Raw genomic sequence first — 24,465 nt, 5'->3', positions numbered from 1 at the left:
TGCTTCTCAACAGGACAAACCCAACGTGTGGCCATTCAGTCTGTAGTGGGGGGACCCCGTCACTTCCTGGGGGGCCCATCCGGCCTGGTCAGTGAGGGGCTCCACACTCTCCCCTGAGTGTGGTCATAGACAAATCACTTATTTTCCTGAGAAGCAAGAGCTGTGCCCCCCTCTCCTACAGAGCTCCCTCAGTGGTGGTCCCTGCCATTGTGAGCATCCCAGGCTGAGGGGAGACTCAAACGCTTCCTTCCAGCAGTTTCCAATCTGTTTTCAGAGAGCCTTACTAAGGGGAATGTGGGGGAAGGGAAGTGGGGGAGACATGGCCCCCCATTCAGTTTGGAGACCTCTGAATCCAGGGAATGGGGCTCTCCAAATAGATGGGGTTCTTCACTCTGACAGGAGAGATGCTGTCTCCCCCTCTGAGAACTCAGAGTCTGACCTGGTTCCTTCCGTGTCTTTTGGAAAGAGACCCAATGCCCGCTAAGGGGGTGGGGAGTGGGGTATGCTGGGAGTCTGTGAGGAGATAGAAAGTGTTCTTTCGGGCTTCTCCTGCTCCCTGAATGGCATCATTCCTCTCCTTCCTTCCCCCCTCACTGTGGCTGCACTCCCGGGCCCTTCCTTGGTCATCTTCCTCCTTCTCAGCCTCCTCATGGGCCTCCCTGCCTCCGGCTCCAAACATCCCCTGCACAGCTTCCAAAGTGATTTTCCCAATGTGCAGCTGTGACAGGGTCACCCCCCCCCCCCCGCTTCTAGGGAGTCCTTATTCCCTTTAAAAGGCAACTATGAATTTAAAAAAAGATAAAAGACAATTCCTGTTTTGTCCCTTAAAGCCCTTTCCACACTGATTAGGGAGCGTCCGAGTCACACACGCTCCGTTCTAAGGGCAGCCAGTCTGTCCTGCATTACTGGGTTGGTTTGTTTTTTTTAATTGTAGTAAGTTTATTTATTTTTAATACTCATTGCTTTATGAATCATGTTGGGAGAGAAAAATCAGAGCAAAAGGGAAAAACCATGGGAGTGATTTTAAAAAACAAACAGAAAAAAGAAGCCATCATAGCTTGTGTTGTTTTGCATCCAGTCTCCTCAGCTCTTTTTCTCGTCTTTCTCACTGTTGCTCACACACAAATCCCGGCTCTTTCTTTCTGGACGCAGGCCTCCCCCCGCGCCTGGAATTCCCTCTCTCCTTCCGTGTTTGCCCCTTAGAATGTCTTGTTTCTTCCAAGGCTCAGTCCTGGAGCTCCCCCTCTCCTGCTGTCCCCAGCTGTCCCGCCCCCCCAGCCCCCGCGTGCCCCCAGTGAGCCTGACTCTTCTGTACGTTTTTGTCTATAGCTCCAGTGCTCGCGTTGCTGCCCCTCAGAGTGTAAGCTCCTTGAGGGCAAGGGCTCTCTCATCTCTGTGGCCGCTCTGGGCCCAGGCCCTGCCACACTTGCCGACTCTCCAGTGGTTTGAGGATCTCCTCAATGCTGAGGTTCTGGACCCTGGGAAATCCACCTGAGGTGCTCCAGAGATGCTGGATCCATCCTCCTGATTTCCCATTGCTCAGGCAGATGGTGGGCACTCTGGGAACAGGGGGGCTTCAGGGCCCAAAGCTCCCCTCTCCTGTCCCTCCTCCTCTCCCCAGTGCAGCCTCCGGGGAGCCCCAGATCTGTGGGTATCATTTCCTGCCTCCCCCACCCCAGAAACTGATTAGTCCTTGAGAGGGCAGGAAAAAAACAGAGTAATGAAGGGAGCTGAAAAGAGAGAGAGCCAGAGAGGTAGAGCGAGGGAGGGAGAAGGAGACATTCCCCAGAGTAACAATTAATTAGCTGTCAGCTCCGAGGAGCAGCTGCATCGGCTGGATTGGAATTGCCGGAGAGTGGGAAAGGTCGCTGGCTAATTGGGAGCTGGGAGGGAGAGCCCCGGTCCCCCACGGAAGGTGAGGCGATCAGGAGCCCAGCCCCCAAACAGGCCCCCCTTTCCGGGTGCCATGAGAGGGGAGCAGCCAGGGGCTGGGGGGCATCAGGCTGGTTCCCCCTGCCCCGGGCTCAGCAGGCCTCCCTTTCTGGGTGCCATGGGAGTGGGGGCAGCCAGGGGCTGGGGGGCATCAGTCTGGTTCCTCCTGCCCCTGGCTCAGCAGGCCCCCCTTGCTGGGTGCCATGGAAGTGGGGGCAGCCAGGGGCTGGGGGGCATCGGGCTGGTTCCCCCTGCCCCGGGCTCAGCAGGCCCCCCTTTCTGGGTGCCATGGGAGTGGGGGCAGCCAGGGGCTGGGGGGCATCGGTCTGGTTCCTCCTGCCCCGGGCTCAGCAGGCCCCCCTTTCTGGGTGCCATGGGAGTGGGGGCAGCCAGGGGCTGGGGGGCATCGGTCTGGTTCCCCCTGCCCCGGGCTCAGCAGGCCTCCCCTTTCTGGGTGCCATGGAAGTGGGGGCAGCCAGGGGCTGGGGGGCATCGGGCTGGTTCCCCCTGCCCCGGGCTCAGCAGGCCCCCTCTTTCTGGGTGCCATGAAAGGGGAGCAGCCAGGGGCTGGGGATCATTGGGCTGGTTCCCCCTGCCCCGGGCTCAGCAGGCCTCCCTTTCTGGGTGCCATGGGAGTGGGGGGCAGCCAGGGGCTGGGGGGCATCGGGCTGGTTCCCCCTGCCCCGGGCTCAGCAGGCCTCCCTTTCCGGGTGCCATGAGAGGGGAGCAGCCAGGGGCTGGGGGGCATCGGGCTGGTTCCCCCTGCCCCGGGCTCAGCAGGCCTCCCTTTCCGGGTGCCATGAGAGGGGAGCAGCCAGGGGCTGGGGGGCATCGGGCTGGTTCCCCCTGCCCCGGGCTCAGCAGGCCTCCCTTTCCGGGTGCCATGAGAGGGGAGCAGCCAGGGGCTGGGGGGCATCGGGCTGGTTCCCCCTGCCCCGGGCTCAGCAGGCCCCTCTTTCTGGGTGCCATGAAAGGGGAGCAGCCAGGGGCTGGGGATCATTGGGCTGGTTCCCCCTGCCCCGGGCTCAGCAGGCCTCCCTTTCTGGGTGCCATGGGAGTGGGGGCAGCCAGGGGCTGGGGGGCATCGGGCTGGTTCCCCCTGCCCCGGGCTCAGCAGGCCCCCCTTTCTGGGTGCCATGGGAGTGGGGGCAGCCAGGGGCCGGGGGGCATCGGTCTGGTTCCCCCTGCCCCAGGCTCAGCAGGCCTCCCTCCCGAACCTCTTATACCGAGGGATGCCCCAGCCAGGGGCTGGCTTTTCAAGGAGCTGGAGACTCAAGGGAGGGGGACGGAGATTTTGTTCTAGATGGCTTTATGAGGAGGAAGGTACTATACCCGGGGAGTGAAGGGATCCTAGAGCCCCGCCAGCCCCGCCCCAAGATCCATCCTTCCCTTCAGATCTTTCAGAGGAAGCCCTCCGAACGAACAAGTCAGGAAATCAGGGTTCAGTTTCTTCCCTTTGTGTGCTGGATGATGCTCATTTCCTGGGTGGTGGAGTTGCTGGGAGGATGGCAGGATTTCGTGTACAGAAAAGTACTTGGGAAACGATTGTGGCAGCTAAGAGTCCCAATGTAGAAATGTGGCTTCAAATCCAAGCCGAAAAATTAAGGTAATAATAAACTGTGTGCTAGGTAGTGTTTGCAGGCAGCTGGAGGGAGAACCAGACCGAGTCAGGAAAACTAGCTGTGTGACCCTGGGCAAATGACTGAATCTCTGTTTCATTCTCCACAAAATGGGGATAGACCGCGGTTTCCGCCTCCCAGAGGATCAAATGAGAGAATATTTGAAAATCATTTTGTCAGCCTCAAAATGCTATTATCATTTTCATTATTATTATTATCATTAGCCAAGGCAGTGGGAGGTCAGAGATGGCTCTCTAAACCAAGCAAGCTTGTTCTTGCAAGCCACTTTCCACTACATATAGCATAAAACGGGGAGCAACCCCCAGACGCACTGGGCCCCAGATTGTCACTCAGTCTGGAATAACGGTGCTCCCTCTGGCTGCATCTTACGCCTAAGCTTTGCTCTGCAGGTTCTGAGTGAACCCTGGGGAGGACAAGAGTTTGCTATCCAAAGGTCTGGTCAGAGAGACTGGGGGGGGGTCAGGACTCACTCAATTTACACTGAGAAAATAGAGGGGCCGCTCGCTTTGCCTCCACTCTGTGGACCTCTGACAAGGGGTATGTGCTTTTCTTGGGATAGCAGATTGAGCCAGTTCTCAGCATTTGTTTACCCAGAAGCCCAGGGGGTCCTATCAAGGGAACATGGGCTGTGTGTGTATAAATATGGGGCTGAGGGAGAATCTTGACCCCCCCCCAAAGGGTCAGATTCTTTTTGTTTCTAGCTCCGTCCCTATCCTGGAGAAATTTCAATAAATCCCTAAAATGAAGACGAGGGGAGGCTTGTGTTTAGGGTCCCCCCAAAAGGTGACAAGAGTTTATTTTAGGAAAAAAAAAACACCTGTCTAGTTCCCAGAGAGCTGGACACACTCTCTAGCTTCTCTGTAGGACCACAGACAAATTAAGGAGTTGTCTGGTCAATCCCTGCTGTATTTGGAAGCAGCAAAGTTAATTTGCCATTTGAGAAGGATGAGATTGGAATAAAGGTCAAAGGTAGGGGGAGGTAGGTACACGCCAAGCTTCAAATTGGACCAAACCCCACATTCTCTACTCCCCCCATGCTGTTCCCTCCAAGTGGCCCCAGGATGGTGCATGGAGATAGAAAACCCGCTGTATTTAATCAATTTCAACTTCAATAAGCATTTATTTTTAAGTAGACTTAATCGACATGGTTCGCTTTTACATTGCATAGATTTTTTTTTTTTTACATTTATATAGATTTCCTCTTCCCTCTTCCCATATAACAAAGAATTTTTAAAATTTTATTTTTAAACCTTTTTATTTTCAAAACATATGCCTGGATCAGTTTCCAACATTCACCCTGACAGAACCTCGTGTTCCAATTTTTTTTCTCTCTCCCTCCCTTCCTCCCATCCCTTCCCCTTTACGTCAAGTAAGTTAATATATATTAAACATGTGCAACTAAAGAAGTTTTTTTTAAAGAAAAAGAGGAAGACAAAAATTTATCAAAAGTCATTAGTACATTCCAAACCATTTGACATTGACGGACACCCCCAAACCCTGCTCTGCAAAAAGGCATCTTATCTCTTCTCTGGGGCCCAATTTATATTTTGTAATTTTGCAGCATTCAGTTTTGATTGTTTTGATCAATGATGATTAAACAGCTACTATGTGCCCGGCCCTGTGCTAAGTGCTGGAGACAAACTCCCTGTCCTTGAAGAGCTTATACTCTACTGGCTCAGGGGCCGAAAACACTCTGGAAGGAGCGGCCATTGGGAGGGGGCTACAATGCTCCCTTCTGGTCCTTCCCCCCAGTTCCAAGCAAGGAGGAGGCAGGATGCTGGAGTGCACACACACACACACACACACACACACACAAATCCTTACACTTCATTCTCTCCTTACTGCTGTTAACCAAAATCTAACCCAAACCTTGATGGCTACATGGTTCTAAAGGACCTAAAAAAGGGGCTAGCCTGCATTAAGCGAGACTCACTTACTGTGTGACTCTGGACAAGTCACTTGTCTGCCTCGGTTTCCCCATCTGGTCAAATGAGCTGGAGAAGGAAATGACCAACCAGCCCGGTATCTCTGCCCAGAAAACCCCAAGTGAGTCACACAACTGAAAAAGAACCAAACAACAACAACTCAGCTGATCTCCCCGATTCCCATCCCCTCCGTCTCCAGTAAGGCCCTCCCGCAGCTGCCAGAGTCATCTTCTCTGTGATTCATTCTCTCCTCAATCTGGCTCCAACCTAGCTTTCCAGACTAATTTTCCCATCACTCCCCTTCCCACATTCTACATTCCAGCCAAATTGGACCGTTGCCTGTTACCTGATCTCCTCCTGCACTGGTCTGCCGCTGGGGATTTGCCAGGTTGTTCCAGTGTCTGCAACTTGCTTCCTCCTTCAGGAGTGTTTCACTTGACTTCCCCCATCCCCCATCCTTATTCTCTCTCTGTTCCAACCAGACTGGACCTCTGAGTGTCCCTCTGAACTTGAGGTTCCAGCTCCCATGCAAGCATTCAGATGTCTGCAATATTCTTTTTAAGGGCCACCAAACTCAGGTCCCATCTCCATCCATCCATTCCCCCTCGCCACAAAGTGTTCCTTCCCCCTCAAATAGTCTCCCATCTCTTGGTCTGGATTTCTCATTTGTACCTGTTACAGTCCACTGTTTCTTATGTGTATATTGTCCTTATTGGAAAGAGAGCATGGAAAGAGTATCAGTTTGAATCCTGACTCTGCCTTTAAGTACCTGAGTGATCTCGGAAGAATCTCTTACCTTCTCCCTCACTCCCAGATCATGTATCATCCTTGGATTTTTATGGACTTTAGAAAATATTCTCAGAGGATCCATATTCCAAAGATCCCAAACGCCACAGGTCAACCTAGAATGATGGACCCTCAGTGAGGGAAGGAGGCCCAAAGGTCAACTGGCACAATCTCCGGATCTGAACAGGAATATTCTCTTGTCTCAAAGTCTTGCCCTTGACTCTCTGCAGTTGTGCACATTGCCCTAGTAGGGTGCCATCTTTATTATGTTTCATTGTACACAATACCCTAGTAGGGTGCCATCTTTATTATGTTCCATTGCATACATTGCCCTACTAGGTTCTCATTTTGGTTGTTTCATTGTATACATTGCTCAGCTAGAGTGTCATATTGTTTCCCCATTAGAATGTAACATCTTTGAGAGTAAGGACAGTCTTTTTTGTAGTTTGTACCCCAAGAAGTTAGTATAGTGCCAGACACAGAGTAAGCGTCAATAAATGCTTGATATATCTTTCTATCAATCTCAATAAGTTAATCAGCAATCATGTATTAAGCATGCTGAGGTCAGAGGTTATACATGCAGAGAGTGAACAGTCCCTCCTAAGAACTTGCATTGTAACCCCCAAAGGCAGCCTTTAATTAGTCCAAGAGTGCCAGTCTGTCCCTTTAAGTCTTCTCCAGATTAATCTTCCTCAGTCACACTGACAGCCCCTGTTGGCTTTTTCTATTTAAAAGTCCCCTAGGTTTCTATAGGAATTAGGGTCATGGTTAGAGCTGGATGCTGGGCATTCTGACCCAACACACTTTCCCCCCACTAATGTTGGGCTCCTCTTGACTCCCATAAGGGGGATTTGACCTTAATGGCGCTGGAATGTCAGGAGAGCACTTAGACCAGGGGGAAACAGACATTAAAGCAAATGAGCAAATTAGTTCCTGCCACTGGATGTCTCATTATCTCACCTGTCTCCAGCTGTTTGTTCAAACCTGAGGCATTCTGGGTGGAGGAGCGGAACAGGTGGGGGTCCTGCTGGGTCAGGGCAGAAGTCCTTATGATTGGGGTCACCCAGACTTGTCAGCAAAAGCAGAGGAAGCCAGAGGAAGGCCCTTCCAAAAGTCATTCAACACTTCCCTCCCTCTCTGGGGCAAGAAAGTCTTTCTCATGCTTAAAGATCTCCAGGAAGAGAGAGTCCTCAGTCTCCCAGCTGTTAAAGACTTAAGAGTCACAGCATTTTTAGAGCTGGAAGGGACTTGCACTTTCTGCCTGAAGATCCACCGTGTTCCAATGTAGTTCTCCTTTTGGACAGCTCTAATTGTCAGGATACACTCCCCTACAAAGTGATCCCTCTAACCTGGAACCAAACCGAACGGATCAGCAAGGTGAATTCCTTTTCCATGGATCAGCCTTCCTGATACGGGGAGACAATACGTGGAGCTTGGGAAGATGGACCAATGGGGTCAGAAGACCTGACTCTGCCATTTACTGTGATCTCAGACAAGCCACTTTCTCCCCTCGTGCCTCAGTTTCCTTACCTGTAAGGACTGGACTAAATGGCTCCTTCTAACCCTAAACCTGCTTTCATACACTAGTGAGTAGGAAGTCTAAGGTGGAAAGAAAAGAAGAATTTAGGAGACAGCATTCAGTATACTGAAGGCAGTAGTTCAGTCCCTCCCTTGGATACTTCCTATATATTTGTGGGTAAGTCGCATCCCTAGGTCTCCATAAAATGGCAACGTGGGGTTAGGTGGCCTCTGAGATACGCCGAAGTTGGGGATCCAGAAGGGTGGGGGGCCATGGGACAGAAGCCCCTTCAAGGAATGGGCAGATTCAGAGGCAGGGGCAGGATTTGTATCCTATCCCCCAGACCCCTTGGGCAGATAGACCCATTCTCAGAATCATATTTTTAAATGCATTAAATACAGTAAATAGAGGATTACAAAGGAAACCAGTTATAGTGAAATATGTTTGCTAAAATATTTATTTAAATTGCACATATTTAACCTATATCACATGTATGTGTGTGTATATATATATATATATATATATATATATATATATTTCTTTTTTTAAGTTCACAAACTATAGGTTTTATATATATATATATATATATATATATACATATATATATATATATATATATATATATATATGGAAGAAAAAAGGATGAGTGATGAAAAGGAAGAAATTTAAAGTGAGAGCAGGCAAAATAAAAGAGGAAGTGACAGGAAAGGAAAAGGAGGAGGAGGGAGGTACAGAGAAAGAAAGGATGAGAATAAAGGATGGGATTGGAAGGGAGAAGAGAGGAGCAGACAGGATGAAAAAGAGAAGAGGGAGAGGGAGGAAAAGAAAAATGGGTCTGAGGGGGGCCTGAAAGGAGGACATAGCTGCTGGGGCCTGGAGTACAGAGAGCCCCCTGCCCTCTTTGGGGCCACAGGAACTGCAGGGAAGTCACGCCAAGTGCCCACAGCAGCCATTACAGAGCAGATATTTCCCTGCTTGGCTGGCTCTGGGCCTTGGAAGCCCCGGGTCCCTCCTGCTCCCTGTGTTTCTAATTAGAAAACCCATTCCTCTCTGGGAGCCTGTAAAGGGAGCCTTTGAGCTACAAATAGGTTGGGAAATGCTTTTCCAGCCCAGCCAGAATAGGACAGGCAGGTGGGAGCCAGGTTGCCAGCAGGGGGGCGGAGAACCAGGATTGCTAGCTGTTTCCCCCCACTCCTGGCTGTGTTTATAGATTTTGGTCAAAAATACATAAATTTTCCTGCCTGAAAGTAGAAAATGGCGCTGTTTAAGATCTGGCTTGAATGAGAGCTTGGAGGTTATTTAGTCCATCCCCCTATCTCCAGGCAAGGCAGACCCAATCTATCTTACTGGGGAGGGAAACATCAATCAATCAACAAGCATTTGTTAAGCAACTACTGTATACCAGGCATTGACTTAAGGCAGATGGGGGTGGGAGAGAACACAAGAAAAGGAGTTGGAGGATGGGCCGGAGGAAATGGCTTGGTCTGTCTATAAGCCTCCTCTTCCAGCATCTCACCTTTTTTTTTTTTTTTTTTTTACTGAAAGGTACCATCTAACACCTGGCTAATCTAATTCCCTTTGGCAGTTTCTCTCCCCTTAAAATGTGATCCTGTGTTTTCTGTGTGTCCTAGAACCAGCCAACCAATGGCAAGCTTCGCTTTTTAGGATTCCAGCTGATATCTCCCATGTTCTTAAAAGCAAACCAATTAAGCAGGTCAAAAGAGACAGTGCTAGAAGACAGTAGATACTCTCTGCAATGGAGGAATGAGAACAAGAGGAAGAAAGTGGGCTGGAGAGAGAAATAGAGACAGAGAAGGAGAGCAAGAGAAACAGAGACAGAAAGGAAGAGAGAAGGGAGCAAGAGACAAGAGACAAACAGAGGCAAAAAGACAGACAGAGAGAGAGAGAGAAGAAGGGGAAGAAACAGACTGAGAAAGGGAGGGAGGGAGGGAGAGAGAGAAGCAAAGACAGAGAAAAACAAAGAAAGGGGAGGGAGGAGGGAAAGAGTAGGAGAGAGAGAAGGAACAAAACACATAATACAGAGAAAGAGAAGACAGACAAGAAAGGAGGGATAGCAAAAGAAACAGAAAAGGAGACAGAGCCAGAAAGAACTCTAAGGGAAGATGAGATCACTATTTTTGCCTTTGTTATTGTCCCTACAGCACAAAGCACATTGGCATAGAGTAGTTGCTTAATAAATGCTTGTTGATGTTTTTTCTCCCAGCGGGTACCCTTGAAGTAATTATTTTTGAAGATAGATTACTATTTTTTGTTTTTGTCTTTATATCTTCATCACTTAGCACAGCGCCTGGTGGCTTGCAGGTATATAATTGGTGCTTATTGTCACTGATTGACAGGGAAACTCTAGGCAAAAAAGAGATCCTTCTCCTATCCTTCTCCCAAGCCCAGATCTACAATTTTCCTCTTCCTAGCTGCCCTATCTTCCTGGCCTCTGATCGCCATCACTATGCCCGCTTCTTGAAAACACCCTCCCTACCCCTTCAGTTATTAGACTGGGTTTAGATAACAATGATTCTTGCTCAGAGTCTAAGGAAAAACCCGTGGAGCTGGGACAAACCAGGAAGAGATAAGTCGGGAAAGATAACAAAGCCATTCCTAGAACCAAGGTCTCTGACTCCTGCCTCCAGCAGGCTCTTTCTGACAATTTATTGGATGACCAAAGTCATCGTGGCCAAGTGGGTACAGAACCATCTTCAGATCAGAAAAGCCTGAGTTCAAGTCTTTACTGTATGTCCCAGGGTGAGCCACTTAACTTCTCAGACAGCTAAGACTGTGAAGAAGAGCACTGCCTCAGGATTAGAGGACCCAAATCCAGTTGCCATTTCTAATAATACTTATATGAACCCAGGAAAAACATTTAACTTCCCTCTCTCTTAGTTTCACCATCTGTAAAATGAGAAAGTGACATTATGGGTTCCTTCCTAAGTGCCCTCTAGCACCAAGTCTACAATCCTATGTTTCTATATTATGGAAGTTTTTTTTTTTCACTTAGCAGTACTTTTTTTTCTATTTAAATGTAAAGATAGTTGTAAATATTCATTTTTGTAAGATTTTAAATTCCCATTTTTCCCTTTCTTTGCCTTTTATCATCCCTTCTCCCCAAGACAGCAAACAATGTGATAAAGATTATACATATACAATCTTGTTAAACATATTTCCATGAGTCATATTGTGAAAGAAAAATCAAAACGAAACAAAAAGCATGAAAATAGTATCCTTCAATTTGTATTTCATCTCCATAATTCTCTCTCTGGATGTGGATGACATTTTCCATCCCAAGTCTATAAGAATTGTCTTGCATCATTGTTATCGCAGAGAAGAGCCAGATCTATCACAGTTGATCATCACATGATCTTGTTGTTTTTTTGTACAATGTTCTACTCATGTCTCTCAGCATCAGGTCCCGTAAATCTTTCCGGACTTTAGAGATCACAAAAAGATTTCCTTTCATTCATTCATTCCAAACTGGTCAAGGAAGTCTGGACCAGGAAATCAGAAGAAAGACTTTTTGAAAAAGACTTTTTTTTTTAAATCTGCCTGCTCATTATTTCTTATAGAACAATCACATTCCATACATTCAGATATAGCTGCCCCCAATTGATGGGCATCCCCATTTCCAGTTCCTTGGCTGCCACAAACATTTTTGCACACAGAGGTCCCTTTCCCTTTTTTAGGATCTCTTTGGGATACAGATCCAGGAGAGACACTACTGGATCAAAGGAAATACACAATTTGATAGCCCTTTGGACATAATTCTGAATTGCTCTTCACAATGGCGGGCCCAATTCCCAACTTATGGAACGGTGACTGATCAGCATTGGTGGAGTGGGTTTCCTTGGTGAGCACCCGCCTTGATGAAATCCTGGGTGGCAGAATGCTTGCCCTAAGCATTCACTGCCTCCTGTGTGGAAGTCTCCAGGGCTCTCCCTTAGCCTGGATAGTGATGGGGGGTGCCTGACAGTGATCATCTCCTCTCTGCGGGGGAGTAAATGGTTCTTGGTGACCTCCCAGTTCTGTCTCCACGCCAGCCTGAAATGCTTGGACTTGAGTGACTCAGAAGTGAGATGGTCTAGCTCTGTACAGATTAAATATTTCACCCAGGGTCACGCAGCTCATAAATAACAAAAATGAGATTGGAATCCATGGCCTCCTGATTCTGAATGCAGCACTCTGACCCCCGTGCCCACTGCCTTGCATGTTGGAGCTAGATTTTTCCTGCTTAAAGCCCTGCTCCAGGTGCCAGGGGAGTGGGCAGAAGTTTGCTTGGCAGCCGAGGCAGCCCTTGGGGGTCTGTTGTGCAGTGGGGTGGGGAGCCTGCGCTCATGTGTGAATGATGTGTGATATTTGGCAAACTCTGACTTTTCTGAGGGAAAGTCTAAAGTTTCTTGGAGTGTGCAGCTGATCCAGCCAGACCCATAAACCCTGAACAGCTTCAAAAACAATTTCCCCTAATTTGGCAGAAACATTTGGAAAATCTGCTGCACTTGCCACATGGCCTTCTTGGGCCTGCAGTATTGGGGCTGGAAGGAGGGCCAGGGCATCGAGAGGAGCCAGACAAGCAGGGAGGGGGTGGTTGGCGGCAGTGGATGCATGAGGGCTGAGCTGGAGGAGCCAGGTGGGAGGCCTGATTAGCCAGGGCATTTGGAGGGTAGCAGTGGGCCCCTGAATGCCAGTGCCTTCCCCCTCCTTCTGAGACCCAGAGACTTTAGGGGCCCAAGGCCAGGGTTTCCTCGAGGTCACTAGATGTAGTTTGGGAAACTTGTTTGGTTGCTGCTCAGGAAAATCATTTAGAAACCTGTCTGTCTGTCTCTCTCTCTCTCTGGTCAACTCCACTGTAGTTCATGCTTTCCTGGGCTGGGCAGGGGGGATCCTCCAGATCAGGGAGAAGTTTGAAAAAGAAAGTGGAGGATGAGAAGGTCCTGCTCTGGAAAATTGGGCAAAGTATGAACCTCGTTCCTGGGGAGCTTCTGGCCTTATGGGCGATCCCATCCCCGTTCCCTTGATGGAGCCCAAGCCCCTACTAATCTCAGGCAAGACAAGGCCATGTTGGGCGGCTGATAGCTAGTGTAGGCCACGGACAAAAGAAGCCCCCCCTACACACACCCAGACCCGGAGGGCCCCCACCTGTCCAAAAGACGGCTGCCTTGTTCTCCAGATGTGTGAATTGTACCTCCCCACCCCAGCCCTTCTCCCCCAGAGAAGACTCTTGGCCCCCTCTGCCAGACATAAGAGGGGCTCCCCTCCCTGAGGAGGGAAAGGGGCCCAGACCGGCTCTGGAGAACAGACTTCAAAGCAGACTTTTCTCCCTGGAACCCGAGCCCAGGAGCATCAAAACATGTGGCTCACACACCAGACTTTCAGGCCTCCCAAACAGTGGGGGGGGGGGGTCTCCATAGCACTAATAACTACCTCATGTGCTAGCTGCTTAGTTCAGCTGGTTGCAGGCCCCCAGGCCCCAGCTTCAAGCTAGGTAGCTACACCCTAGACCTTAGCCAACTGTCTCCAAAATGGCGCCCCTCAGCCCCAAGGGAGTTAGATGGGGAAGATGGGGTCTTGCTCACTTAAGGGATTGCAAAACAAGAATGGCGGGGCTCAAGCAAGGTTTCTGAAAGGAAGGGCTGACTTTGTCTTGTTCTTTTCTTTTTTAAAAATAAGCCCAGTAATGAGCTATATCATCAAGAATCTAGAGGTCACGAGAAGGTTTCCTTTCATTTATTCATTCATTCATTCATCCCAAACTGGTCAAGAGCTCTGGACCAGGAAATCAGAAGAAAGCTGAATTCAAATCCCACTGTTGTCAGTTAAGCTGAAGAATTGTAAGCCTTAGTTTCCCTATCTGTAAAAGGGCGGGGGGGGGGGGCCTCTGATGCTTTCTGAGGGCTCTACTTGCTCTTAAGTCTAGGATCCTAGAGGCAAAAATCTCATTCAATTCGACAAGCGTCTTGTAAGCCTCGTCTCCAGGGGGTCAGAGGTACCAGGGTACTCCCCAGAAGTGCGCCCGCCCTATTTCAGAAGAGGGACCACACCGAGTGGAGAGAACGCTCGGCTGGGCGTTATGAGATTGAAGGCCTGGGTCTCAAATGGAAGAGCTCAGCCTTGAAGGCCCAACGTCCCTCCTGGCCCTCGGTGCTCTGGATTTTCAGAGGATCCCGTGGAGCTGGCCGGGCTCCCAGCAGGACTGGGCCTCAGGTTCCCTTGACCAGCTGCCGGCCGTCCCAGATGTCCGCTGCCTGGTCTGGGGGGTGGAGGGAAGGTGTGGGAGAAGCAGAGTGTCCCAGATTTAGAACTGCCAGGTGAACACCTGCATTTTACAGGTGAGCACCAAAGAGATGACCAAGTTCAACAGTAACTGTCAGAGAGCATTTGAACCCTTTTCAGTCACCAGCTGGATCTAAATTCAGTCTCCTTGACTCCCCAACCAAAATTCTATCCCCTGGTTTCCAGAGAGCCAGAGTCAAACCAGCAGGAAGGGGAGAAGGGGAGGGAGCTTTGCTTCCTGCTGCTGGAGCTAGGAGGGGTGGGATAGAATAAGAATGTCGTGGCCACAGAAGGCCGAAGTTGGAAGGGGCCTTCAAGGTCATCTCCCTCTTGGAGGAGGAATCAGAGGCCCAGCAAGGGGAAAACGGCCTGAAATTTAACCTCTGTGGCCCCTTCCCAGAAGGGGGAGAAGGCAGCCTCCAGCAGCACCAGCCCGGGTTTGTGACCCTGCCCATCCCAGAGCGGGGTAGATAGGACATCGGGCTTGGAGTCAGGAAGAGCCAAATTTGAATCCTCCCCAGCCATGTGACCTTAGGCAAATGAATTGGCTACTCTGTGCCAGTTTTCTTGAGGTGAGTTAAGGGGCTAGGTCTGGAAAAGCCCCATCCACCTTGGGTGATCTTGTGAACTGGATGTGACCACTGAAGTCCCTTTAGCTCAAGATTCATGAGCCATCAGGAAGGCTATGGGAACCACAAGTTTCTAGGAAGTCAATGAGATCCGTGGGTCACTAGGAGATGTATGAGAGCCATGGGCCTCTAGGAGGTCTATGAGATCATGGGGCCTCTAGAAGATTAATGAGATCCAAGAGGAAGTCTATGAGATCCAGGGACTTCTAGGAGGTCTGTGAGATCGAAGGACCTCTTGAGATCTATGAGATCCATGGGCCTCTAGCAGATTAATGAGAACCACGATTCTCTAGGAAGTCAATGAGATCCATGAGCTTCTAGGAGAACTATGAAATCTGTGAGTCTCTAGGAGATTAATGAGATCCAGGGGCCTCTAGGAGGTTCCTTCCAGCTCTGCTATTCCAAGGGGCTGTGATTCTTGAATTGATTACCCCATTCTTCCTTGGGCAATTACCCCCTTTATGTCCAGAGTCCCCTTAGGAAGCGTGGGTTACTTTTCTCACTTTAAATTGGAGAAAGCTGAACTGAGGGCCCTCTGGGAACAGACTGGAGAGTGCACCAGTCCTGCAGCCCCGACCTCCCTAGTATCTTCTCTCCAATCATGGCCATGCTGCCTCGGTGAGATCCGGCCCTCCCAGAACCTCCTGCCCTGAGGTCCCAGAGGAGCCAGAGCTAATTTCTCAGGGTCTGTGAGGAAGCGCCTTTCCCACTGAAGGGGGAAGGGAGGGGGCGGGGGTGGTCTTCCCTGGTGTCTGTTGGTTGTTCCCAGCAGCTTCAGCTCCCTGCCCCCACTAAGGCCAGGCCCAGTCTGCCTCCCTCCAGCCCCCTTGGTCTTCCTCAGAGCCTTAGGAAGACAGATTTTTATTTCAAAACCCTCACTATTGATCAGCCTGTGGCTGGAAGAGCGGGGGAGGGAGCGGAAAGGATTATTTTTGGAGCTGGAGGTGGGGGAAAGTTCTGCTTCTCTGGCCAGATTGTTCTGAAAGGGCAGAACAAGGCTTGGGGGGAGAGCCGGGACCAGGGGTGCCCTTTTTAGCCCCTAGGCTGGCAGCCAGAGCCAGATGGGATGTTAGAAGGCTGAGGGTGGAGGAGGGGACACAAGAGGCAGGGGCTTTGCCTACTGGGGGAGGAGGGGAGAATTCCTCCAAAAGTCATGAATCTGTCACCTGTCTGTGGGATGGAAGAGCTAGAGCCTGAAGGAAATGCAGAGTTGAAACCTTTGGGGCCAGAGATGGAGCCAGACCTGGGATTCCACTGGTGTGAGACTTTCCGATGCAGGCAGCTGTTTTTCCCTGAGGTAGTTAGGCTTAAGTGACTTGCCCAGGGTCACACAGTAAGTATTAGGTGTCTGAGGCCAGATTTGAACTCAGGTCCTCCTGACTCTAGGGCAGAGAAGAGCCTGGATCACCACTCGTCATTGCCGAGCATAGGGATCTAGTAGAGATCTGTTATGGGACTGGAACCCAGGACTCCCTGAACTGTCTCCCCTCACCAGTCATGCTGCCCCTTCTCTGCCCGGCCCGGCCCGGCCACAGAGTTTTATCTGGTCACACATAAAGTCGGGCCTTGGGGCCCCAAACTTTCTATGGTGCAAACCTGGGTTTTCATGCTTAGGGTTGGATTTCCTTAAAGTAGAGCCCCCATGGTGAGCGCCCCCTTGTTCTGCCAACTCTACGTGGCACCCACCATCTCCAGGCCTTTATATACAGGCTGTACCCCTCCTTGTATGCCTTGCACTCCCTCCTTACCTCTGCTACTGCTGCTAAACCACTACTACTGTTACTATTACTACTATTACTATTAAAGTACTACTACTACTACTACTACTATTACCTCTTCTATTGCTATTTCTACTAAACTACTACTATTACTATTATTACTACCACTACTACTATCAATACTACTACTATTACTACCCCTACTATTGCTATTACTACTAAACCACTACTATTACTATTACACCACTATTATTACTATTACTATTACTACTAAACTATTACTATTACTATTATTACTACCCTTACTATTGCTATTACTATTAAACCACTACTACTACTATTATTACTATTACTATTAAACCACTACTACTACTATTACTATTACTAATAAACCATTACTATTACTACTATTACTATTATTACTACTCTTACTATTGCTATTACTACTAAACCACTACTACTACTATTACTATTACTACTAAACCATTATTATTACTACTATTACTATTATTACTACCCTTACTATTGCTATTACTACTAAACTACTACTACTATTATTATTAAACCACTACTACTATTACTATTACTACTAAACAACTACTACTTCTATTACTATTATTACTACTACCAACTATTACTATTACTATTACTACTACTATTGCTATTACTAATATTACTACTAATACTACTATATCACTACTACTACTATTACCATTATTAATACTACTACACCACTACTACTGCTAGTAGTACTACTATCACCACCACCACCACGACTAATAATTATAATAATAGCATTTATGTAGAGCTTTAAGATTTAAAAAACATGTTACCAATATCCTCTCTTGAACCTCACAACACCCCTAGGAAGCAGATGTGGAAACTGAGGCTGAGAGAAATTAAGGGACTAGTCTCCAGCAGGATTTGCATTCAGGTCTTCCTCCAGCACTATCAGTAGGCCCTAACAGTAGTTTTTTACAATTCAGTCCCAAAACCCCTCTGACCTGAGGCTTGTCCAGATCTGGCCAAAGGGCCGGGAAAGAATGGTAGGAAGAGTAGGAGGAGAACTAGGAGAAAGCATGATCGAGGAGCCCTGGGGGGTCCTGTTCAGCTTTATTCATAGGGTCCACAGACCCTGAAGTTGAGGAGGATGGACTTGGCCACAGAGAGCCTGGTCAGTAACCCGAATGCCTCTGAGCTGGGAGGCTCTGTCGTCTCTGCCTGAGGACAGTCCTCGGCCGGGTGGTCGTACCTCCAGAGCCCAGGAAGCCGCTCCTTCCTGCATCCATTTTCTTCCGATGACTCAGCCGTCAGGCACGTGTGGCGGGCAATGGAGGAACCCTGGGCCGAGAGCTTATTTTGGGATCCAGGTGACAAAAAAAGGAAGGAGCAGGAGAGCATGGAACCAGTCAGGAGGCATCCTGAGAAGCTGGGAAAAGAGGGGAGGCAGAAGCGCTGCAGGGAGGCTCCTCTGGACCTTCTGTGGCCTCTGTCCTTCCGGTTGTCCTGCTCCCTTGGGCCTTTGTCCTGCTCCCTTGGGCCTGAGGGACCAGAAAGTGCATTCTATCTCCCCTCCAACTCCCAACGTGGACAGGGAGCTGAGGTGACCCCAAGCTCTTGAGACTGGCCCTGGAACCAGAGGATGTCAGGGGTCACAAAACCCACCCCTCCCATTTTATACGCGGTCCTAGTTAGCAGCAGGCTGGGCCCAGGGCCTGCTAGGGCTTTGGGCTCCCAGTCTAGGACATCTTTCAGGTGAGCTTATGAGCTGTAAATCTGTGCAATTTGTAAATTGTGTATGTGGGTAAAATGGAAAAGAACTAAGTGAATAACAGCTGTAAAAAAGTATCATTTTAAGTTAGTCTGTGAGTCTGTGCTGCAAGGGGGCACTTGCTGTCCCCACAACACAGCCTGGGCCATCACCCACCCCCCCACCCTACTTTCAGTATTTCCTGTCCACACCACCTCCAGGGTCATTATCCTTGCCCACTGACATCAGTGTGTCTCTCCTCTGCTCAAGACCTTTCAATGGCTCCCACTGCTGCGTCAGCAAAATTCAGATCCCTAGCATTGAGCATTTAGCCCCCCACAAAACAGAACTGTATCTGGAATCAGAGGACCTGGGTTCAAACCTCCCGTTTTCTATCTTTTATAACTTTGAACAAAGCATTGCCATTGGCCATTCTGAGCCTATTTCCTCTCTAAAAATAAAGAAGTCTGCCTATGTTGGACGACCATCAGACATTTTGGACCTGTTTCCTCTCTATAAAACAAATTTGCGTAGAAGGCCTTTTAATGTCTCTTTCAGCTCTAAAGCTAAGGCCTAATTAAGTGCCTTTACTTCTGTGGTCCTCAGTTTCCCCCTTGGCAAAAATAAGGGATTAGGGACGAGGGTCCAGTGGACTATTTGCTGTCCTCAGAACACTGTCAGGGCCTTGCCTTTGCTGGTTATGATGTCAGTCCCCCATCTCCACACTTATTGATATTCTGTCCATGCCTTCAAAGCCTGTCACTCCTAATCACAGGTGACCCTTGTCTTCTATGATCTATTAGCACTTCGTACCCTTTTTATTCTGGATTGCTTTTCTGCGTCTGGCTTATCTCTCCCTGTCCTGGGCCCGAGCAGGGACGTCTATCTCTTTGCTGATCTAGTTTCTGAAAAATAGGTGTTTAATGAATGTTTGTTGAATATAAGTGAATGCACTTTGGGATCTTCCATGTCATGACCATCTTGATTAAACAAAGAGCTTCTTGGCAGTGGAGACCATTGCCAGACAGACTCACCTGGACATCTTTGGTCCTCCTTTATCCCTTCTTCCCCGCACTGAAGTCTCAGAGATAGGGGCCCAATTCCAGCTTCTGAAGTTTAATTAACTGTACAACTTGGTGGTTTTTTAATATATATCTTTGTTTTATTAAATATTCCTAATTACAAGGGCAGCTAGTTGGCACAGTGGATAGAGCCCTGACCCTAGAGTTGGGAGGATCTGAGTTGAAAGCCAGTTTCAGACACTTAACACTTACCTTGCCAAAAATAAAACAAATAAATATTCCTAATCACATTTTTAAAAAATTAACATTAAATTTTTTACAAATGTGGTTCCAAGTTCTCTCGCTTCCCTTGAGAAAGCAAATGGTATGATACTGATTGTACATGTGAGGTCATGCAAAACATTTTCATAATTAACTGTACAACTTCAGATAAGCCATTTAATCTCAGTTTCTTCATCTGTAAAGTGGGGATTTACTTCAAAGTAGGCAATCATCCTAAATGCTGTAAGGGCCAAATGAGATAATATCTGTAAATTGTCAATTATTATTATAAAGTGAGATTTACTTATAAATTATAATTATATTAATTATTATATAATTACAGAATATAATATATAATGTATATTATAATATATTACATAAATTATATGTAAATTATATTATAAAGAGATAACTATTGTAGAGATAATAAGAGAGAATTATTATCAAGTGAGAGAGATGAGTCATTCAACAAGCATTTATTCACTACCAACTGTATGCTAGGCAGTGCCTTGTAAAACTTCACAAAGATTTTTGGGATACCCTGTCCATACAAAATGGGCAAGAGGCCATTTCACTGGGGAGTTGAGACAAGTGCCCCAGTCTGAGCAGTTTAACAGCTTAAGGGGGGCAGGCCCTTCCCTGGAAGGGGTGAGGGTAGGGACGAGCAGCAGATTGCTTTTTCCGAAAAACTTTCAGGAAAGATTCTAGAGCTGGCAGGCTGACAAAAGAAGGGAACTTCCTCTCTTCAGGCCAGAAAGCGGACACCGAAGCCCCCAGAAGCCCCAGCTTCCTATGACCTTGACGGCTTTTCTCTAGATCCCTGGGGACTGGAAGCTGGGGACTGTGAGGAAGGTCACCCTTCTTGGCTGCTTCTCTTGGGAATCACTGTAAAGGCCCAGGAAAAGGCAGCAGCATATCTCACAAATCCCTTGTTTCATGACCACCATTTTAGTCTGTGTGATCTCATTTTACAGATAAGGAAACTGAGGCAGCCAGGGGTAGTCAGAAGTGAGACTTGACCCAAATTTTCTCCCCTCCAAGCTCAGCTCTCCCCTGCCACACATATCTCATCTCAGACAGGGAAAGAGCCTCAGAGAGTGGCGATGCTCACCGTAGATCCGAAAAAAGGACCTTCAGAGCCAATATTTTCATTTTGTAGAGGAACTGAGGCCCAGAGAGGGTGACTGATCTGCATGTAGACACACAGCCCCAGAAGCTCGATGGGGAGACCAGTTGTAATTAAAGACCAGGATAGGAGGCCAAGAGCCTGAGGGCTGGGGTGGGATTGTGTGTGTGTGGGGGGGGAGGGCTTCTTGCTCTCCCTGGCAGGGTTTTGGGGAGAGGTCTGCCTGTCTAGGTGGGCCTGCCCATCCCAGCCCAAGACGTGACTGAAATGCCCTCTAGTGGTGAAATCCCAGGTAGCAGCTCCCACTCCCTGCTGGCCACCCCAAAAGCCTCAGCTGGGCCTGAGGAATAAGAGGAATCCTCTGTCCTCAGGCCGGCCCCCCAACGCCCAAGCCTATCGCTCAGAAGGTTTTCACAATGTTAAAAGGGGAGCCATCGAGGGTGGGTCCTGTTCTCTCCCCTGAGATGACTGGCAGTGACTGCTCCAAGCACTCTCCCCCGGCTCTCAGCAGCCTTCTCAGGACCCTATATAAGCCCATCCACGATGCAAGAAGGAGAAATAAATGCAGTGGATGAGCCCCTGAGAAAGGGAACCCGTCCCCGCCCCTCCCTGAAGAAGGGGGATGGGTAACTAGGCTGTTGCCACATGGAAGGTGCTACTTTTTCCCCCTTTTTTTTTTGAGCCTTCCTCCAAGGGCTGCTAGGGAGGGGAAGTGGGAAGGATATCCAGAAATGAAGGTGATACAAAAAACAAAAGGCAAACTATTGGCGAACTATAGTTTTGATCTTTTAAAATTTTTTTGGTAGAATGCCTTTTGTTTTTTAGTACTTTGTACTTTGCTATCAAACTATGGGAGATCTGAGGAAACCAGAGATCCATGTCAGAATATGGGGAGGCCTGGGAAGGCGGGAATGAAAGTGCTTATTCTTTCATACCCACAATCCACCACAGATGGAGACCCAAGACACTGAGGTTCGAAACGTTCCCTCCCTGGCCAGGGACTCAGGGCTGAGTTTCTCTTTTCATACTAAGCAGAAGCTTGTCTTCAATCAGTAAATAGAATTTTTTTTCTCTCTCTCTTTGGTGAGGCAATCCGGGTTAAATGACTTGCCTGAAGTGTTAAGTATCTGAGGCTACATTTGAACTCAGGTCCTTATGATTACCCACTGCGCCACCTGGCTGCCCCATCCGGTCAGTCTTGAGACCATCCAAGAAGGCTTCCCAGTGCGGAGAGCCTCCTGCGGGATTTCTGCTCTCCCTGCTGAAGCCTTTCAGAGCCCAGTCATCTCTGGGTTAAGATGGAGGAGTTGAGTGAAGGGTAATATATATTACTAACAATTATATATGTAACAATTGTTATGTATCTGATGTAACAAACTATAACAATTATATATATTGTGATCATATAGAATACATATTCTATATTATATAGAATACATAGTTAAGATAGCAACAATACTTTTTTGAGGGGGAGTGCAGTTCAGACCTGTGATTTCATGGGAGTTGGGAGCTCCCAGTATGGAGACTTCCTCCATCAAAGCAGGTTGACCCCCCCCCCAACGTAAGAGGATTATCGATTTCAGTGAGAGGCGACCTGCCCCTTGCAAGTACTCCACCTGGGCCCTCACTGACCTTCCTGTCCCTGCCCCCCACAGCCTGAAATCGGTCCTGATGACCCCCCCGCCGGACAACATGGTGGATCTGTCGGGCATCCCGCTGTCCTCCCGGGACCTGGAACGGCTGATGGCCTACCTGGAGCGCTCCGGGGACCAGGTGGAAAGCCTGGAACTGGGCTTCACGGAGCTCACTGACGACATGGTCCTCCGCCTGCTGCCCATCGTCAGCAACCTGCCCAATCTCACCACCCTCGCCCTCAACGGCAACCGCCTGACCAAGGCCGTGCTCCGGGACTTCACGGACGCCCTCAAAGACCCCAACAAGTTCCCACATGTCACATGGATTGACTTGGGCAATAATGTGGACATTTTCTCTCTGCCCCAGCCCTTCCTCCTCGCCCTGCGGAAGCGCTCCCCCAAACAGGGCAACCTGCCCACCATCATGGAGCTGGGCGAAGGGCCAATCCTGGAGGAGCCTGAGGAGGAGCTGCTGGACGTGGAGCTGCCTGACGTGGCGGACTCTAAGGAGAAGCGATTGGCCTCTATGGCCCCCAGCAACCCCCTCAGAGAGAAGGAGTCTGCCTCCCCACTAGTCAGGCAGACATGACATGGAGGGAGAGGGTAGGGGTTACCTGTATGGAAAACTTTGTACAGAGGGAGGTCACACGGGCACCTTCTGACCAACGACTTGTCAGGAAGTTTCCCTTTGGGCAGCAATCAGCCTTACCAGGGTCTCATTGTAGGGGGGTGGGGGTAGGCAAAGAGCCCTGGTGGGGGCTGCCTCTCGGGGCCTCTCCTGTTGCCGCACGTCCTGGCCTTGCCCCTTTGCACAGTGGGCTGCTCACGGCGGCTCCCCAGATTGGGGGGTCCACCCAAGCAGAGAGCGTCCCCTCCTTAGCTGACAGGGAGAGAAGAGCCTGGGGCTTCTGCCTCGTCTGCCTCCCAGGCTCTCATCTTGCCATCTCTCTCTCCCATATTGTGTGTCCCGTGATGTCAGCACTGGCTCTGGACGCTGCTCGGTCTCTTCCTGGGGCCCAGCCCTACCCCCCGCCTCTCCACTCACACAGTAATGGGGAACCCCTGCCTCTGCCCACAGTAATGGGGAACCCCTGCCTCTCTGCCCACAGTGATGGGGAGCCCCTACCTCTCTGCTCATGAAATGATGGGGCGCCCCTATCTCTCCACTCACAGTAATGGGGAACCCCTGCCTCTCTGCCCACAGTGATGGGGAGCCCCTACCTCTCCACTCATACAGTGATGGGGAGCCCCTACCTCTCTGCTCATGAAATGGGGAGCCCCCGCTTCTCTGCTCACATAGTGATGGGGAGCCGCCACCTCTCCGCTCACAGTGATGGGGCAGAGCTGTCAGAGCTGTTCTAGCCGGACCTTCCTTTACAACAGGAGAAATGGAGGCCCAGAGCGGGGTCTCTGTAGTGACAGAGGTAGTGACCCATCAGTAGTGACAAAGCTGGGCTTAGGACCCAAGCCTAGAACAGAGGGGCAGAAAAGGACCTGGTGATTTCAAAGAGATTGGCGGTCTTGCGTGTGAGAAATCCATTTTCCCCCAGAGAACGTCCTGGAATGTGGGGGATTGGGGCTCCCATAGGGACCAACCCTTCAGACAAAAACTGGAGGTGGGTGCTAAGCACCCCACAAAGGACCAGGAGAGGCACCCCGGGCCATGGCCTTGGGATGCTGAGGTTTAGAAGGGAAGGAAGGCCCAGCTAGGGATGATCTCCTCGTCCTAGGGACCAAGCCCCAAGCCTGAATTCACTGAAGTCCTTTGATTCAGAATGCCCCTCCCTGCTCTGGAACCTCACCTGACCACTCTAGAACCACTGCCCTTGCCAGGCCAGATGCCCACTCTCGACCCCCCGGCCGGGGGCGGGGAGCCCAGGCCACACCTGGTGGAGTGGGGGTGAGCCCCCTTACCGTCTCAGTGTCTTTCTCCCCAGCGCAGGCTCAGCCCAGTGCGGGATGCTTGCTGACTTGGATTTTTTTAAGGTTATCTTTTGTACAGTTTCCCAGGATCTGCAGAGCTCAAGATCAGACTCGGTAGCTGTCCATGGCTCGCCCTCCGTCCCTCCCGGCCCCGAGCCTGTCTGGGATCTGTCCGTGTCCCCGTCACTCTGCCTCCCACCCTGGGGGGCCGGGCCTGAGCAGACCTCCAAGCCACCCCAGGCTGGCCGCGGGTCCCGCCCTCGTTGGAAATAAAGGCGCCAGCCAGAGTCTAGACCCATCTGCTTCCCTGCCTGGTGTCTC

At 49.7% G+C, this 24,465-nt stretch overlaps 1 protein-coding gene across 1 annotated transcript in view; it reads left to right on the top strand.

The window, feature by feature from the left end:
- Nucleotides 1–24,442, top strand: part of LRRC75A (leucine rich repeat containing 75A) — a 109,524-nt gene extending 85,082 nt beyond the window's left edge. Inside the window, exon 4 of the mRNA XM_074263951.1 lies at nucleotides 22,243–24,442. Coding sequence (XP_074120052.1) covers nucleotides 22,243–22,810 — 568 coding nt within the window. The 3' untranslated portion in view covers nucleotides 22,811–24,442. The remainder of the gene's footprint in view (nucleotides 1–22,242) is intronic.
- Nucleotides 24,443–24,465: the final 23 nt, after the last annotated feature.

This window comes from Sminthopsis crassicaudata, chromosome 4 (genome assembly GCF_048593235.1).
Source record: "Sminthopsis crassicaudata isolate SCR6 chromosome 4, ASM4859323v1, whole genome shotgun sequence".
In the NCBI taxonomy this organism is placed as follows: Eukaryota; Metazoa; Chordata; class Mammalia; order Dasyuromorphia; family Dasyuridae; genus Sminthopsis; species Sminthopsis crassicaudata.
This window is presented reverse-complemented; position numbering and strand designations above follow the sequence as displayed.